This window comes from Mucor mucedo (genome assembly GCF_025094135.1).
Source record: "Mucor mucedo strain NRRL 3635 chromosome Unknown EV154scaffold_39, whole genome shotgun sequence".
Taxonomy (NCBI): domain Eukaryota; kingdom Fungi; phylum Mucoromycota; class Mucoromycetes; order Mucorales; family Mucoraceae; genus Mucor; species Mucor mucedo.
The window spans coordinates 123,168-141,261 of NW_026252323.1; the positions used below are offsets into that span (position 1 = coordinate 123,168).

The window sequence follows — 18,094 nt, forward strand, 5'->3', positions numbered from 1 at the left end:
GACAAATGTTTTTCTCAAAAATTGTATTAATTTATTTGCAAACAAACAGTGCCGGTAAACCACGCGGAGCGGTAAATTAAGTGACCTCTCTTTACCATCAAGAAAAATTTTTTTTGAAAAAAGTATAAATAGGGGTTGCAAAATGGGGTAATTTTTGTTTTCCTTAACAACGCAAAAATCACCAATTGAAATAAAAAGCATTCGTGTGAGATGGTTACCTCGGTAATTATCGCTGATACATCGAAATCGTCAAACAATTGAAGAGTACCTAATAACACATGAGATGGGTGCACAGAATGGTTAGGATTGGTCTTCGTATCAACTTATGGCATTATGTGCAATTTCGTGAGTTTCATCTTTATGAATCTTTAACTTTTTAAAAAAACGAAAAACAGAGTTGTTCACTTGGTGAAACTTCTTTAAAAGTTGCGTCTTTGTAGTTTAGTATGCTGCTAGTGATGTTAGCTTGTCTAGTTTTACCCGTTTTTAACCCGTAAACCTGTCAGTTTGATGAGGGAACTGCATTAGCTTGTATGGGCCCCAACAAATACCAAGTCTAACAAGATACGTTCTGATAGTACGAAGAGTGATGACCCTGTTTGAGAGGGATATGTTGAATACATAGATACTCTAAAGATAAGCCCACTTTAATATTATCCGGGGGTAGGTTATTTCTGAGGCATACATATTTATCGGCAATAAGCATAACAAACGATGCCTTACTTAAAGATACATACATCACCAATGAATCGATGAAAAATATTAACCGTATTTGGCGATACGATTACGATTGACATATGCTTGTTTGTTTCTGATTCATGAACAAAAACAAGATTTCATATTTGATGCAAACGAGCAAGATTTATCATATTTTGTGAGAAAATACATTAGCTCGTGTTAGCTCGTGATCTTTTGCAATGACAGTTGCAATTATTATTGATTATTCTTCCTCTGACAATCATATTAAAAACCATGAAATATCTTTTCTTTGTGTGGCTAATTGAATTACATCTGCGTCTTTAGCATCTGCAATCATAGTCTAATATAAAGTATAAATTACCTTGAAATCTGTGCCACTTTACCCCAAAATTTAGCTTTCTGAAGTTACACATGTAGGGCTTACAAGCTACTAAACACTTTTATGTTTTAGCAAAGTGAGAAGCGAGGGCGTCTAATGTAGTTTGATTTCTTTATCAAACTTTAGGTGATATCGACCCCTTTTTTTAAATAAGCTTTCCGGTCTCAGTCTTTTAAACGAACAATAGAAGGACCAAGCGATTGGGGATAAACTGTCTTTAAAGAAGCCTTTGGGTTCCTTATTTGGTATGAACAATAACTAGTCACTTGCTCTTGGGACCATTGATGGTCTCCGCTCGGGCCGAATACAAATATACACTAATTGAACTTTTTTTTTTTGCTTTGGCCAAGAAAACTCGGGTTAAATTGACCATAAACAAAAGATGTGATGCCACTTTTGATGGAATAAACAATCAAAAGGTAGGATTGTTTGTGACGGGAATACAATATGCAAAAAGAGACTAATTCTTACGTCCCATCATCGTATTTAAGGTACGGGTATTTAAATAATTCAGCCCATTATGTACCACTTTAAAGTGGAATTAGTATGCACATCGATCTTCAAGTTACGACTATAACATGAAATGAAAAAGTAAATAAAGGAGATGCGGATGACATCATCATTAAACCAACAAGAAAGACATATAACCTTTTTTCTTCTTCTTTTTAATATAGCAAAGACGGACAAGGCATTCACATGTTCGGCTCGGGGTTAAGTGTAAGATAAAACGTGTTTCGTGGGACAATATTCGGATAAAAAAGAAAAAGACCAAAAAAAGATTTGCATATTCTATTTGATTTTCATCGTGTGTACCCCTTTCTTTTTGTTCTTCTTGTTCTCTCTATTTTTTTTTTTTTTTTTTTTTTTTTTGTAACTAAAAAAAGACAACACAACTTGATAACGGCAATATGCAAACCACCATTAAGCAATCGAGTCTATTAAATTGGATCAATCTTCACTTCAGCCTTTCAAGTTTACAACAATTAGCAGAGATTCCAACACTTGTATTATTTATTCAGTGCCTTTTTAATAATAAGTTGGATTTATTAAATGAAGATGATATTCCTTTATTATTGAATGAAATTAATTTAACTATACCTGTCTGTGATATTTTACCACAAAATATAATTGATATTTCTGCCTATTTGAATGGTGATCAGAACCAGATCTTAACTCTCCTAGGTATTATCCAAACTCAATATCAAGCTTATACCATTATTCATACAATATTACAAAATAGAGAATTATCTTTTACCGCTCATGTAATGTATATTTAATCATGTATGCCTCTTATTAAACACTCACCCGTCTTTACAAACAAACATTTAGATGGCTCAATTTATACCCAAACAACTACAAGATGTGAGAACAGTTGTCTTTTCATGGTCAACATTCATCTTAGCTGACTATGTTGGCGCGTCCTTAATATCACCTTTAGCCGACTTATATGTATCATCATGGCAATCAGGAATATATCTATTAGCAATTATTCATTACCACAACCCATCTCTTGTACCTGATTTATTTCAACATCATCAATTATCTACCGCTTTCCAAATAGCCTTTGAAAATTTTCATTCACCCATCTTATTTGACCCAACATTAGACGATACAAAGGATGAATCTTCCATGATTGCATATCTCATGGAGTTAATACCTTGCATGTATACACCCACAAAAGACAAAACGATACAACGTCATCGTGATATTGAACGTTTCAAAAATTCACGACATCATACTGCAGACGGTACAAGTACTACTTTTACGTCCACCTATACATTACAGCAGCTAAAAATCACAAAGACAACCATCCTAAGATATAGTGACGGCACAGAGATACCAACTGATCTGGAAGAATTTGAATCACGCGCTTCTGCTCTAAATGAAAAACTATCTGGATTGCAACATCGTTTGATCTTGATAGTGCCAACAAGGTCACTAAACTATTCACCCTCTTCTGTGGATTCGATGGATTTTTTCTTAACAGATGATAATACAACGGCTTCTACATCCAGGCATCATGACAATAGTAGTCATACCGGCAGCATGATGAGTGGTGATGATATTCAATTGATGCAGCAACAAATGGTCAGGGTGCTTCATCCGCTGCAAGCCGCCGAAGAGGATTATTCGGCCTACGATCGTAATTTTAAAGCTTTGCAATCTGAATTTCAAGCACTTACGGACGGAGATTTGATATTATTGCAAACATACATGGCCGAACAATTGAAACCAATGTGGAGGGATTATCCAAAAGTAGTCTCACGTAAAACACAATTATTACAATTACATCAGACATTGTCCAATGAATTCGAAAGATCAGAAACTGTTCTGGCCAATTTTAGAAGGGGTTTTGCATTTGCTCGTATGTGTTCCTCTATTTCTCATGAATTAGATCTTGTACAAAATAAAATGGTAAAGTCTATTACTACGCATCATGATATTCAAGAACTCGAAAATCATATGGAAAAAACAACCGATATGGTCGATACACTGAAAACAAATTTCAGTGATTTCTTAATTGCCGATACAGAAGATACAGACACTTCTTACATCACAAAGTTCGAATCCATCTCCAGTAAAAATAACTTGGTAGGTACTTGGGTGGAAGAAGTACGTGTTTGGTTTGCTGAGGCTGAACGTATTAGACAATGGATTGAGATCAGAATCGATCAACTCAATAGTACCCCTTTACCGGATCCACTCGTTTCGGAAGACTTGCCTGCCTCTCATGAACAGGTCGAGGCGTTTAATACTGCTCATTCGTTGCTGGAAAAAGAAATCGAAGCTTTTGATAAGGAAGATATGGCTAGATTAAGGTCACATGTAAAGACCCTGACTGGTTCCGGTCGAGCCGACAAGGATCTAAGTCCTGCTGACACAACAACAATAGAAATTACGCTCACTACTCTCACTACACTGGATAAGCTCATACATTCACTTCGCAGGAAGAGCTATGACTTACAAGTATTAACTCAACGTGTGTTATGGGAGGAGGAGTACGTTAAAGCGATTGATTGGTTGAAAGAAACAGATGGACAAGTGGATGACTTTCTTAAGTCAAGTGCTCGTTGGACAGTAGCAGAAGAAGAAGTGGTCGAGGATCACATGAAACGTGAACGTTTAATGGCAAAGGAGCGACAGAAGGAAATTATTGTGCAACAACTCTTGACATTAGAACGAAAGATGGCTGAGTTCGATCAAGGTCAGTTTACTAAAACCGTGGATAGTTTTCAAGATTTGGATAGCACATCATCTGTTGAATTACCACGTCATTTGGAGTCGAGACAAGACGGCTGTGAGGAGTTTTTTGATGACCTGATGAAACGAATGACATTTGCTAGACATGTTGTTGAACAACGATTAAATGTGATGGATTTCTTATATCAGACAGATATGGTTATGGATGACACCAAATCTTTACAATTAGATCTTATGGATGCGGAAACAAAAGCCCATCCGGGTGATAATGACCGAGAAATGACGGCACGTGTCCAAAACATGCATGAGAGAATCGTACAACTTGTTACATCTACTGCGGGTCGTATACGCTATCCTGTGCCTGGATTGGATATTGATCAAGCTCCCAATACCGCTGCCAATGAAGAAATTCAGGGTGTCATCACATCAAAGCGTAACGATCTCATCATGCTGAGTGAAGACTTGGATGAACGGTTACATACTTTTCGAAACATCTTACAGTTACATCGGCGTTCAAAAGAATATTTAGACGATGCAGTTCGTCTTTGTGATTGGGCTGATGAACGTGTCAAGACCATCCGAAAAGCTAAAATTAATCATCATGAAACAAGTTCTTTTACGGTAGAGGATCTGCAGCGGCTTGAGCGAGATCGGGACAATATTGTTAGTAAACTCAAAAACGGCAAGGAGAATGAAGTGGTAGATTTGTTGACCCGGATACAATTACTTTTGGAAACAGGTCAAAAATTAGACGTTTCATCCTTGGACAAAGAAGGGCTAGTGGAAGTATCTCAGCAACTGGAGGAAAGATTCGATCGATTACAGCAGATACTGGAAGAGCATGGCTTGGATCTAGAGCAGCTTCGTAAAAAAATGGAGGACGGTAATACGTATTTTGAGAATGCTCGCTCACTACGTTCATTCATGAACGAAACTCGTCATTCAATGCCAGGCTTAAAACAAACGTGTGGTTTCATGACGGGCCAATCAGAAGAACAAGATAAACGTAGATTCGAAATGTTGCGCCATTCATTAAACAAAATCAATACCAGTTACAAGGATCAACAAGCCCAATTTGCTCAATTATGTTCTCATTTTGCTCTGATGGAACCTTCTAAAGTGGAAAACATGGAGGAAATTCGTGTTATTCAGCAATCTCTGGAAACGGATTGGATTTCACTTGGTAAAGAAATTGGTGATCTCGACCTTTTTTCGCAGACTGTGGGTGAGTGGTACGATCGTCAACGTCGCTTGAGTATGGTAGAAAACGATTTGATTGTAGGTGTCAATGAAGATATTGCTCGTTTGGCAAAACAAGGCTGGTCTGATCCTGACTTGCAGGTTCTTCAAGAAAAAATCGATAGAGCCTCCAGTCATTTGAAAGAGACGGGTGATGCTATTCATGCGGCGGATAATAAAGAAGATCCTCTTCAAACAGCTAATTATTCTTGTGCTCGTGATAGACATACCTTCTTGACAAACAAGGTGCTTGCTGCCTCAAATAACTTGAAGGCTCTCCAAAATAATGCAAACAAGGCCATGGCTTACAGTGCTTTCCTCAGTGAGGCGGATAAGATACTTGGTAAAGTTCAGTATCAAAAAGAATACATTGGTCGGCGTATGGGTACTGCAGGTATGAGTGGATTCTCTTCTCAGCCCATGAACTCGATTGATACCTTATACAAGACCACTCAAGCAGCAAGTCTGGGTTCTGAAAAAGATGCTCAGGAACTTTTGAAGCAACTGGATGTTCTTAAAGCTATCGCAAAGGAGCTGGAATCCGAGGGATATGACAGTGCTTCTGTTCAGGAACCTATTAAACGTATTCAGGGTAGCTTAGATCAGTTATCAAATACGATTGGATTGGAAAAAAAGCAAGCGGTATTCATTCGAAAGATTTATATCCATGCCAAGGCTGCCAATGACTTGCAAATATGGGTTGATCACTGCTCCAATGCTATTGTAAATTTGCCTACTGATGTCTGCATGAATGATGAGCATGAACTAGCGGCTGAATTAGAGAACTTGGATCAAAAGATTAATGAGATGAGACCTACCATTCAAGCTTTTGAAGCTATGGAGTCTCGCATTTTTGCTGAAAAAGATGGCTCTCCACTTGATCTTTGTGAAATCAGTCTAGATCGTAATGAAGTCAAGGATTCTGTTCGTGATCGTGAAGCTGGTCTTTTGAAATCATGGGAAGACTTGAAGAGACAACATCAACAAGCTCGATTTTTGCTGGATAATTCAAAACGGGGCGTAGAAATTGCTCGCAAGGTCAAGGCTATTTTAATGCAAGTAGGTGATATGAAGGACCGTGTCAGTGCTGTCCGTATTTGTCGTAACACTCATCTGGATGATGGTATCGAAAATCGGGATCTCAAGACCGTTTTAAGTTGCCCACTTACTTCAATCCCTACTGAACATCGATTAGCCTCTGCAAAAGCTGAATTAACCATTTTGGATCGCGATATGGAGACTCATTTACAGCCTTCCATTCAAGAATTAGATGCCATGTTAAATGTCATTAGTCAACAAAGTAACGATGATATATTTTCAGGACAACGCACCGAAATTACCGTTGCTGTACGTGGATTAATGGATTTGATGAAGACCAAAAGAAGAGCAATTGCCGAGGCGGAAAAGATGGAGGGATTTTTGACTGTCATGGAGGAGCTGGAAGTTCTATTACTTGCCTTGACAGAAGTTGTATCCCGTGCTGATCCTTCAAATGCTCGTATTGTTGATGGAAACTATAGTCGTACTGACTTGCAAGCATTGTTAATTGATCTCGATACTCGTTATCGTTACTATGAACCTAAAATCAATGATCTCCTGGATGAGTCAAAGATTGTCGCCGAAAACCTTATGGATGATCGTCGTGTAGTTGATTGTATCAAGCAGCTCTCAGATAAATGGGCTCAATTGCAATCTGAAGCCGCTGCCAAGAAGGCTGATCTGATGGCCAGAATTGGTCCTCTCGGAGATACATTTGATGCTTTACATACTACTGAAGGTATACTTCAAGAAAGAGGAAGAAAAGCTGCCAGTTTGGTGAAAAAGACCTCGACACCGGTTTTAAAACAACCACCCAGTCCCAAGACAATGCAATCTACTCCGCGCTATATGACAGGTTATAATCGCACTACAAAGCCTAGTTTCACTTCAACAAATACCCCTCCCATGAGTGCCGCTTCTGCTACTGCAGCACGAACCAGTACAAGGAGAACAACAGCTGGGTCTATTTCTCCTACTGCTAGAAGAGTTGCTGCACGCCAGGTCGCGGCCCAAGAAAGTCGCCAACGTGTAACAGTGAAGACACCCGAGAATTATGTTTCTGATCCTAAAAACGATCTTGATGTAGCACTTGGGGATATCCTGAATGACTCGCCGTACAAGATTCAAGTCAAGATGGTTCCTGGTGAAGTTGGTAAATACTGGTTTGGTAACATAAATCCAAAGCTCGCGTATTGCCGTATCTTAAGAAGTCGAATGGTGATGGTGCGAGTAGGTGGTGGTTGGGTTGAGTTATCTCAGTTCTTAAGAGACCATGCTCTTTTGGAAGGTGGCAATTTTGTCTCGGGAAGATCCAGGTTACCCACTTCTGGTGGTAGTGTAACACGCGATGGTTTTTTGAATACGACAGTTGGTCGAAATGCCCCCCGTGTGACAATTCGCGGTGGCAATGGAAATACGCCAACTTTAAGAGAGTCTCGTTCAACACCCTTCCATCGAGGTATATCCCCCGTTCCTACTTATGGTCATGGCATCAAAGCCGGTAACAAGTTCTTGGTAACGGTTGATGGTGATGGTAATCGAGTGGAAGTAAAAATGACAAAAGCGAAAAGTAAAGATTCTAAATTTACTACTCCTCGCCGAGTTAATATTTAAACTATATATATATACTTTTTTTTTGTACAATAATAAAACTTTTTAAAATAAATAATACGCAAATGCTTGTAGTGGCGCATTCGTTCTTTAGACAACCGCCGACGGGTTATTTTGTGATATACAATCTATATGTGGTGCGACATTGGGGGCCGACAAGACAGTTTGTATAATAGACATTGAACAAATGTTGGTCATACCATATATCATACACAGACCAGACCGGACTTATTTGTGCATAGTTATACAATAAGTAAGACAATAGACTAGTTGATCTGGTCATACGCACAAGTCAAAACAAACGATCACTTGTGCTCTATGTGTCTTACTCTACTGTCAATGATAGGGCCCATCATGCAGTGAATACGCGGTTAATTGGAAAAATTTAGGTGTTTTAATTAGATATGCATTACAGAGTAATAAGCTCAGGTCGCGCAACAAACTTTTCTGACGCAGATATCTATTTGACGAGATGCGACTATATTGCAACAAGAACAGTCATACAAGATTTTATGGACTTTCAAATATCTTTGTTGAGCATCATTGCATTTTTCCTAAATAAGGACTTGTTCTACACTAATCTGTCTGGGATCGACATTTCTCTATTCTGTTTAAATATTATAAAAGGGTTCGCAAAATGGTGATACGAAATAAGGTGCACATACACTTCCAGGATATGGAATTTTATGCAATTTTTTTTTTTTTTTGTGTTCGGTGGAGTACAAAAACCTGTTTAACCAATAGAATACACTGTTGTGGATCTTTTGTTGGTGCTATCTTGTTTCAAATAAACGAGTTCCCTCCTCTAATGGACGTTTTTTTAGCGCATCTTTTTTGTCATGATTAGTTATAAATAGCATCAAGTAGGAGTTTATTTTATTCATTAGTAAATTATTGATAAAAGGGAAATGACCGTTATGACTAGAGTTATGTAATGTGTGATTATATCTTGTTTCTTGTTTAGCTTTTTACACGCGAACAATTACCTGATGTTAAAACGTGCCTTTTTTTTTTTTTGTGAGTAACTTCCCCTGAGAGAACTATAAAAAAAAAATTGCTCGGAGTAACAGAGAAATCACCGCGCAAATGAATTTACTTTAATCACTGACCCTGTCCCCCCCAAATGATTTATAATATTTTATTTTTTATTTTGTACTTTGCCCATTCATTCACAGTTTATTTATGATACTACGCACAGACATTAGAGCTCAATACATTGGTTTAACAAAAAAAAAAAAAAAACAAAAAAAAAGAACACTCTGGAAATAGGCTTTTTTTAAGCTTGATTTAGTTCAAACCAGTAGAATGACTAGGTTTGGCGGATATTTCTTTAATCAGAAGATCGATAGTTTGGATAGGCTCCAATTTGTCAAAAGGTTGTACAAGAGGACTTTGTGACTTTTGGGAAAAAGTTTATGTTATCAGCTTTTCTTTTTTCTTTTTTTTTTTTTTGGTTATAATAATTAACATGTATTAAGCAAAATATTTTCAAAGAAAAAAAGATGGGCTGATTTCAGTACATGAGACTTTTCTTAAAAAAAAAAATGGGCAAAAATGCAAGCAAAATAATACGATTCGTGATCAATGAAAAAGTTCCGAGTCCCATTTTCTAGTGTGACAGACCCTATTTGGAGTTAATGCACACATCCTTTAAGCGCCAGGTCTTAACGCACGTCCATAATTTCAGTAGCAAAAAAAAAAAAAAAAAAAAAAAAAAGTTATTGGAAGCAAAAAGTATTACATTGCTTGTCGCACTAGTTACAAAGATGGTTATCCAACCGCAAAAATTCTCTTTGATTCTGCCCCTCAACCTTATTGTCGTTAATTTCATTTTCCGACTTTTAGGTCGTCCTTATAAAATCCTAGATCCTGTGGAAAAAAAAAAAAGAAAGCTTATCCCAATTTATTCTCTTTTTCTTTATTTCTTTTTTGTCTTTTAAAAGACTTGATATAATCACGAAATGAACTCAACTCACGAAACAAAAGAATGGCACATGTCTCAAGCTTCTTTACAAAATCCTTGCATGGCCGAAAGTCCTGTATCTCAGTCACCTCAAATTCAGCACTATTCACCAATGCCTTCAATGGATCATCACTATGGACAATCATTTCCTCAGGGCCCTATGCATCCTCCTGTGTAAGCCATTTTTTCTTTTTTATATTATTATTAATCTGTCAATCCCCTTAAGCAAAAAAAAAAAAAAAAAAAAAAAAAAAATAGTGCAACATTGCACGCATCTTTCTCCCCACCCTTCATATGATAAACACTGGTTTAGCATTTTGCAATACCGCTTATATTTATATTTTTTCTCAATATTCGGTACCTAAAAACAGAAACTTACCATTCTTTATTCAATTACAGTCATCACCAGCTTCCGCCCTCAACCAATTTCTTACCTGCTGGAAAGAATGACACGGATCCACGCTTACCTGGGTATGTATTATCTGCTGATGTATCTTGATCTTCTTTTTTTTATTAAACAATAATATAGTATGATGTCTCTTTCCCAACCTGGTACTCCTCGTCCTGCTCATCATTCCTCTCCTCCCTCAAAGAAAGCTCATGCTAATTATACCACCTCATCATTCCATGCTGCTCCTTATGCCCACCCATCACTAGCTCGCAAGAGAGGAAGAAATGAACTTTTTTCTACTGAGCTCGGTCCTTTCTTTAGTTCCACAAAGCCCTTTGATAATTTGTATGCGTTGGACAGATCTACATTGTAAAGTACAATTGTTTTTTTTTTTTTTTTTTTGCTGCTATAAATAAATTTACTAACTTTTTTTTTCTTTTACAGGTTAACACTTCGTATTCAAGCTAAGATGGATAGAGGTTTCTTCTTGGCTGATAATGATTGGACATGTTACCGTAGAAACTATTTCCAAGTGAGTGGTGCCTTCGCTATCCATGGTTTAAACCATTACTATGCTGATCAGGAAACTCAATGTCTCGTTCAAGTCGACGGGCATTTTTTCCCAGTTCATAATTTCTCAATGAACATTTCGGCCCGCGTTTCGAATAGCGACAAAAAAATAGAATTAGTTCAGCACACACCCAAGCGTGATAAGGGTCCCCAATCTACTCCTATCGCTAAACTCATCATGCCCGGTGGTAATTTAAGCATGAGCTCAGTAGGCGCCAACCAAAGTATTGTTACTTTTGAAAGAATCCAATTCAAAACTGCTACTGCTAATAACGGTAAAAGAAGAGCTGCTCAACAATATTACGTCTGTTTAGTAGACCTTTATGCGGAGATTGAAGGTAATAAGAAGGTTAAAATTGCTTCTTGCCAATCTGCACCTCTTGTCGTTCGCGGCCGTAGCCCAGGTCATTACTCTGATAACCATGATCGTTATGAGAACAACATGCCTATCTCTGCTCCTCCTCAACAACAACATGATGAAAGATTCAATGCTCCTTTCCCAAGACCACCCATGACACCTCCCGGTGTAATGGCTCCAGAATATGGATCTCCTTATCCTTATCAACCGTATAACAATTATCCTCATTATCCTATGCAGCAAGGTATGGTCATGAACTCTACACCACCTACCCCTACAAGTGGTCCAGCACCTCCTCAACATCAGCATCAACAACAACAACAACATCACCATCATCATCAACAACAACAACAACAGCAACAACAACAACAACAACAACAACAACAACATCAAGGTAATAACGGTTCATATATGATACCTAGCATGACTTCTGATCCATCTTCCTCAGAAACATCTTCTCCTGATCTCTACAATGGTGAATATAACAACGGAAGAGTATCCGCGTCTAATAATAATGCGTTGCACGAAGAGTCTAAATTAAGTCATCCCCAGCTTCCTCATCCTCATCACAACGGTGGTAGTGTGAATATGCATTTACCTATGGATAATGGAGAATGGCATCGCGGACGTATGAACTCTACTGGTAGTCATCATTCACCCGCTGCTTACGAGCAACAACATAATTCATACTTTTCTCAAGCTCCTACTCCTAATAACCCTCCTCAAAGCGCATTTTCTAATAACTCTGCTCCTTCCACGCCTTATGGTGGTCCCAGCCCAAGAAAGTTTGGTGGTCAAAACATCCAACAGACATCCTAATAACCTCTACAATACTGCCATATGATACACCTTGCCTCCTCTTTTTTTTTTCTCCTCACTTTTTTGTAAGCTTTTTTTTCCTACAACCTCACCATTTTTTTTTTATCTATGTAATTTTCAAATCATGCTTTTCATGATCTTTTTTGTTTATTTTATTTACCCTTATATCTTATTTATACACGCTTTACGATAGAAAAGAGATTATCTCTTTTTATATATATATAAAAACCCAATTTAATACAAATAATAATATTTGACTTGCTGTATGACGGTGACATGAAGTGAAAGGATACACCATCAATTAGATTTGTTGCACCAAAAAATGTCAAAGCGCATATCTTTCTTGAAAGTGACACTGAAAAAAATTGTGACTGAAACATTCTTTTTTCTTACTAACATGTTTTTACATTGGGATCAACTCAAGGAAATCTTGGAATTTAGCAAGCAACACAACGACAAACATGCTCAGCTAAACAATGTCGTCCAGAATATTGGCTTTTTGGAGAGTTTTTTCACTCAACTTTTGGAGGTAAATATAGCAGTACATTAATCTCGTCATTTCAGGTCTCAAACGTTGAAAAGAATAGGAATTGAAATTATGCAGCACTTCCGATGAAACTATGGACAAATACCCTAATGCTGGCCCTTTATTAACATTAGCCTCCGTAAAGTTCAGATCCTTTTCTTTAAAAAATTGTTTTGCAGTACCATTTAACATGGATCTCCATAGACACATCCGTACATTGGTTTTTCGCCTGTCATTGCAACATTACTTATAAACTGTCTGTTAGAATACAGCAAAATAGACTTCGAATCAGACGCATCGTTAGACACTACTGCGCCAAAAGACAAGTAATTACAAACAAAATGATATTAAAAGGGGCTGGATTTTAATTGTTATCATAGACCAACAGTATGGTGTATCATTCGATTGAGGCGGTTTATAAGCATGTCCTATATAAATGACACCAAGAAAACCACCCGAACAATTGTACAACAAATGACAAGCCTACTTGACAAAAACAGGAAGCAGCTGAACGTAAGCAATGACACAAACATACAAAAATATATGACTTAGGGCACTTTTTACGCAGGCACAAAAAATAACGAAATTGGCAAATACTTGTATGAATCTGATACACGAACGCGAAGTTTTTGTACTAATTGAGAAACTTGTGGATTGTGCCTTGAATGATTCAGAACCTTCATTGTACATTGATCTACCCAATCCATTGTTATCCGACGAATTCATCTACAGATTGCTACAAGAAGATATGTCCTTAACAACCATGAGAACACAATACCTGAAATGGCCAATAGAACTAAAAATCAAACTGCTCCATAACTACCCTGATATGTTTGAAATCGAAATTCTAAATTTGATTGAAAATTACACAGCATCAATGGATTATATTAGCCTAGATAATCTTATAGGCCAATATATGAAAAATGACTTTGTGCAGCTGCTACAGAAATCATCATATCTCGCTTGTCGATTTATTAGTACATTATCCCATTATACAATTCAATTTCAAAGTTGGAAACTGGTAAAGCTGGTACAATGCATGAATTACTGCTTGAGAACACAAATATTCGAATTATGCCGACGGGAAATCAATAACGCGACGTTTCAACATGTGGAAGCACATGCTATTCACAATGCAATTTCGAACTATATATTCGGTAGTGGGTCTAGTATACATATTTCAAATCGACGAAACGAAGCATGGTGTATATCGCTGTCATTCACAAGGTTCACATGGTATTGTGTTTACAGACTTGTTCAATGGAATACAAATGATGATAATCTATGGTCTTCTGAGGTATATATAAATATGGGAATAAGCCCAATATTTGGGGGTGCAAAATAAATGTCTAAGACTTTTATAGATGGAAGATATATTGATTTATGTGAATTGGATTATATGTCCATCTATGGATAATCGAGAGTCTGAATCTTTGTCTCGTTTGAGAAATTGGATTCAATCAAGTCAAAGTATGTGATTCTGTGCATCGATGGGAATATCAAACAAACAAAAAAAAAAAAAAAAAAAAAAAAAAGCTAAACACGTTTTTAAATTCTATAGGGTTATATGATGACTTACCTAAAAGGTGCCAAAATTTACTTAATTGTAATGGTATAATAATTGCTTGTTTTATAACATCGATCTTTTTCTCAGCCGACCATTTACATGTGGATCACCAAATATCATTGGTACGACCTCTAACCGATTAGATTTTTTTGGGTATCTAATTTTTTTTTCTTTTTTTCAACAGATTCAAGGTATTTTCGCTAAACCGGAATCTACTAAAAAGTAAGTTGAGTTTTAGACTAGAACAAAAAAAAAAAAAAAAAAAAAAAAAAAAATCGGGGCTATGAAACGGTTACTAAAAAAAAAAAAAAAAAACTTGTAGTGCTTCACTGCTTTTAGACTATATCAATGACATGGAATTGAATGCACAACACTATCCATCTATAACATTCAATATTAAAAGAATTAGAACTTTTGTACAAGAGGACTGCCAAATAAAATAAAGTTGAACAAAGTATCTGCGCCAACATTTAAGCTTTTTTCTTTGACCCGGGACAAAACTATGTAATGGCTTTTCTTATGTAACAGTAAAAAGGATCTTAGTTGTACGACTAAGACGTGTATCACCTAATATCTATAGTGTAACCAGTTTTTTCTCTAAGAACAAAGCAAAAAAAAAAAAAGAGAGGCATACAGTGCTTCCACTCTCGTTTGAAAAACGGCATCTTTTTTGGGGGTACACCAACCCACCTTTTTTCTTTTCTTTTTTTTTTTTTTGCACCTTGAGATGTTTCTAGGGACACCGCCTTTATTTTTTACAGGCATCTTTTTTTAATATCTTGGGAGACTACAAGTTTTTCTGACAACGATAAACAGCATTTGTAGTTAGGGAAGAGTCCAGAGTCGGATTTTTTAATAAAATAAAGTACAATTGAAAAAATTCAGGGCGGGACTGGCAAGCCTGGGGGAAACTCCAGTGTTAAATAGAACAATATCACCCAATAAAACTCTGCTTTAACACCTGGTTTTGCAATTTAACTGCAGATGTTAAATCTAAAGCTTTGGTTTATTCTAATTATTACCTTTGACTCTATTTCAAATTCCCTCACAAGGTTCTTTTTTCTTACATTTTAAAAGAATAAAACGGGCACATTTGGATCTCACAATTTTACCTGGGCAGGTGAACAATCCACAGCCTTTGCATGCTATTTCTCAAGCATTGGAGCTTTTGCTTTAATTTAATTGGAGGAGTAGCCATACCATGTGAATTATAAAAAATGTATGGCTGAGAGGCGAGAGGTTCTGGGGCTGTTGTGCCATACTGGCAAGTTGAATTGCTTATAGGCATTCTAAAAGTAAAAGGAATGTTCGATGTTTGGTGAGAAAAAGTGACAGGTGAGGGGTTGTTATAGGCAAGTGCTCGATTTGTATTTCATCTGTGCACAGGTGGGAGAATATTAGGAAAATTGGGCCTTGCTTTTGATGTAGGGGTATTCCTAGTTATAACATCGTTAGTTACAGCTTCGATGATATTATGGTAGATACTGCGAGTTGTTTTTAGCAACTTCCTGTTTCTTCTAATGGTTAAAATATTTTTCCGAATGTTCTGGTGATTTATAAAAAAAATTATAATTATTTGCATCCATTTGAGAGTAAACTGTTCAAAGTTTGGAACTGTAACTAAGGCAAAATGTTCACTGTATGTTTTAGAGAATAGAAAAATATCCTCCAAAGTAAGGGCAGCAATATAGATATATTAGGACGCGATGTTAAGCCAAGAACCAAGTATTCTGTCTCCTATAGCGCCGGAATTGTTAAATCACCTTCTTCAGAGCTACTTTTTTGGTATACACTTAGGTCTGCCTTTTTGATTCCTAGTTTAATTAATTTGTCTTCCAGTAAGAGATCTATCCCAAAAATTTTGTCTGAGCCATGGTACTCGTAAGTATCTACATCACAAGATATATCGTTATTTAATCTCTGCATACCGAGTTTAAAGTACAATAAATTGATATGCTGAACCAGTCACGGATTGTGATGCCCTTTGTGAGTTTGCCCATATCAATTCATTGTTCCAACATCGGCGAGCATAACATACAAGGCAAGTTTAGAACCAGCACCAAATGACCCAAACTTACGGATCAGGTTTTTGGTATGCACCTCCCTCCAAAGAATTGGTGCTTCTTATAAACCTATTTGGTAACTTAGCAAGGCTATAGCCATATTAGAGCTAACAAAGATTTATCCGTGCAGACATCTACCATTCGTGCTATAAGCATAACACCAAAGGCCATACTTATAAGTACTAAAATATTGTATTATAAGACTAAGTTAGTACGCCTGAGAAATACTTAACATTTAGTTTGAATCAATGAGAGTTAAGACTTTCCATTTTTTAAAGCAAGTCAAAATTAGTGACTATTTATTAATTTGATAACTTCAAGATAGCACTAGAGATATGAACGCATCAGACAGCCCTTTACATAAATACTCTTATATTTCTTAATTAATAAAGACACCTTATAAACAATCTCAAACTATTCCTTTAGTCTTTTTATAATTTTACTTTACCTTAATACACAACAACCTGTAGAAGATAAGCGCAAGCTTGTCTTTTTTTACCAATTTTTAGATCAAAACAAAACTGTTAATTACAGTGTCTGATCATATGAAAGACACGCGTCAGTCAGTCATAGCTATTGTGCGTTTGCCAATATGTATATCCATACCAGCATGATACTGATGCATTATCCCATCCACCATCATATGATAGTAACTTATAACGCATATGCTTGTCACTTTCTATTACTTTGATTTACAACCGGATTTTAATATGAATTGGTATGCTTTATACAGTTTTATAAATATCGTTTCTCTATCTTTAACTTCAACCCTGATAATTGCATTTAAAATTGTCATCACGAAGTTACGATATTAATCTAAATTTAACTGATGGAAGCCACTTGTGCTAAATTCGCTCTTCTCTCACTTCCATTCCCCATTTAAACTATTCCATACGTCTTGAAGTATGAAAAGAATAAAAGAATCTGGGAACAATAATAACAACTGAGGATGACTACGTAAGCTCTCAGTGTAAATTTTTATTAAGCTTACATATAGCCTTGATATTTTATAAATAGGATGAAGAACAGAAGATTCTAATGTTCAAGGCAATGACTTATCTGATAGAGATTCGAGCTTTTTGAGCTTACACAGAGTTTTTGTACTTGAGCATGCTTGGCTATCAAGTGGAAACTAGTCACTTTACATTCAAATATGCAAAAAGACGGGTAATGACAGTTTCTCTTAAAAATACTAGTGAGTTCATCGTACTTCTTGGCTTTTAATGGTTCAGACTTACAATCAAATGTAAAAGTCTAGTACATAATAAAAACCAAAAAAAACAGAAGGAACAAAAAACGACAATATCAACTACCCATACTTTCATCAACCATAGAGCATTTTGAGTTTACCTGTTGATTTCGAGCTTTTTAAGGTCAAAACATTCGAAGAAAGCCTTTTGAGTTTATGTAAATAGAGTTTCCTCCGATTGTCTCGGTTCGATTTTCCTTCTAAACACATTAGCAAGGCTTTGAATATATGTCTTTATAAAATGCCATTTAAAACTTGGACTGGAAAATAAACTGAGCATACTAATTTGTAGATCAAATGGTTTCTTAAATTTGCAGAATTTACCACAAATTAAGGTACAACTCAATTTTTTTTATTTTAATTCATGAAGCAACAAAAAGGCGGCACAAAGGAAAATTTGAGGAGGGGGGTCAAGCACAAA

The 18,094-nt window shown here is 36.5% G+C and overlaps 3 protein-coding genes across 3 annotated transcripts; all 3 read left to right on the top strand.

Moving 5' to 3' along the window:
• The first annotated feature begins 1,922 nt into the window (after nucleotides 1-1,922).
• EV154DRAFT_506711 (uncharacterized protein) lies at nucleotides 1,923-8,270 on the top strand. Its single transcript, XM_051601317.1, has 3 exons — nucleotides 1,923-2,260; nucleotides 2,319-2,340; nucleotides 2,408-8,270. The coding sequence occupies exon 3, from the start codon at nucleotides 2,408-2,410 to the stop codon at nucleotides 8,168-8,170; it is 5,763 nt and encodes a 1,920-aa protein (XP_051458277.1). The 5' UTR covers nucleotides 1,923-2,260; nucleotides 2,319-2,340; the 3' UTR covers nucleotides 8,171-8,270.
• Nucleotides 8,271-10,008: 1,738 nt separating this feature from the next.
• Nucleotides 10,009-12,542, top strand: EV154DRAFT_506716 (uncharacterized protein). The gene is made up of 4 exons (XM_051601318.1): nucleotides 10,009-10,304; nucleotides 10,530-10,601; nucleotides 10,660-10,890; nucleotides 10,966-12,542. Exons 1-4 carry the CDS (start codon nucleotides 10,129-10,131, stop codon nucleotides 12,266-12,268), a joined length of 1,782 nt encoding a protein of 593 aa, XP_051458278.1. The 5' UTR covers nucleotides 10,009-10,128; the 3' UTR covers nucleotides 12,269-12,542.
• EV154DRAFT_506722 (uncharacterized protein) lies at nucleotides 12,543-14,945 on the top strand. Its single transcript, XM_051601319.1, has 9 exons — nucleotides 12,543-12,797; nucleotides 12,856-12,933; nucleotides 12,999-13,120; nucleotides 13,175-13,307; nucleotides 13,363-14,091; nucleotides 14,159-14,264; nucleotides 14,356-14,483; nucleotides 14,546-14,583; nucleotides 14,684-14,945. Exons 1-9 carry the CDS (start codon nucleotides 12,591-12,593, stop codon nucleotides 14,802-14,804), a joined length of 1,662 nt encoding a protein of 553 aa, XP_051458279.1. The 5' UTR covers nucleotides 12,543-12,590; the 3' UTR covers nucleotides 14,805-14,945.
• The last annotated feature ends 3,149 nt before the right edge of the window (nucleotides 14,946-18,094 follow it).

Excerpts from the sequence above, each read along its gene's own strand:
- EV154DRAFT_506711 (XM_051601317.1), top strand. The coding sequence starts at position 2,408 with ATGGCTCAATTTATACCCAAACAACTACAAGATGTGAGAACAGTTGTC.
- EV154DRAFT_506716 (XM_051601318.1), top strand. The coding sequence starts at position 10,129 with ATGAACTCAACTCACGAAACAAAAGAATGGCACATGTCTCAAGCTTCT. Across the intron at positions 10,602-10,659 it reads ACGGATCCACGCTTACCTGG|TATGATGTCTCTTTCCCAAC; the intron begins GTATGTATTATC and ends ACAATAATATAG. Across the intron at positions 10,891-10,965 it reads GCGTTGGACAGATCTACATT|GTTAACACTTCGTATTCAAG; the intron begins GTAAAGTACAAT and ends TTTCTTTTACAG.
- EV154DRAFT_506722 (XM_051601319.1), top strand. The coding sequence starts at position 12,591 with ATGTCAAAGCGCATATCTTTCTTGAAAGTGACACTGAAAAAAATTGTG. Across the intron at positions 13,121-13,174 it reads ACTACTGCGCCAAAAGACAA|ACCAACAGTATGGTGTATCA; the intron begins GTAATTACAAAC and ends TTGTTATCATAG. Across the intron at positions 14,584-14,683 it reads AAACCGGAATCTACTAAAAA|TGCTTCACTGCTTTTAGACT; the intron begins GTAAGTTGAGTT and ends AAAAACTTGTAG.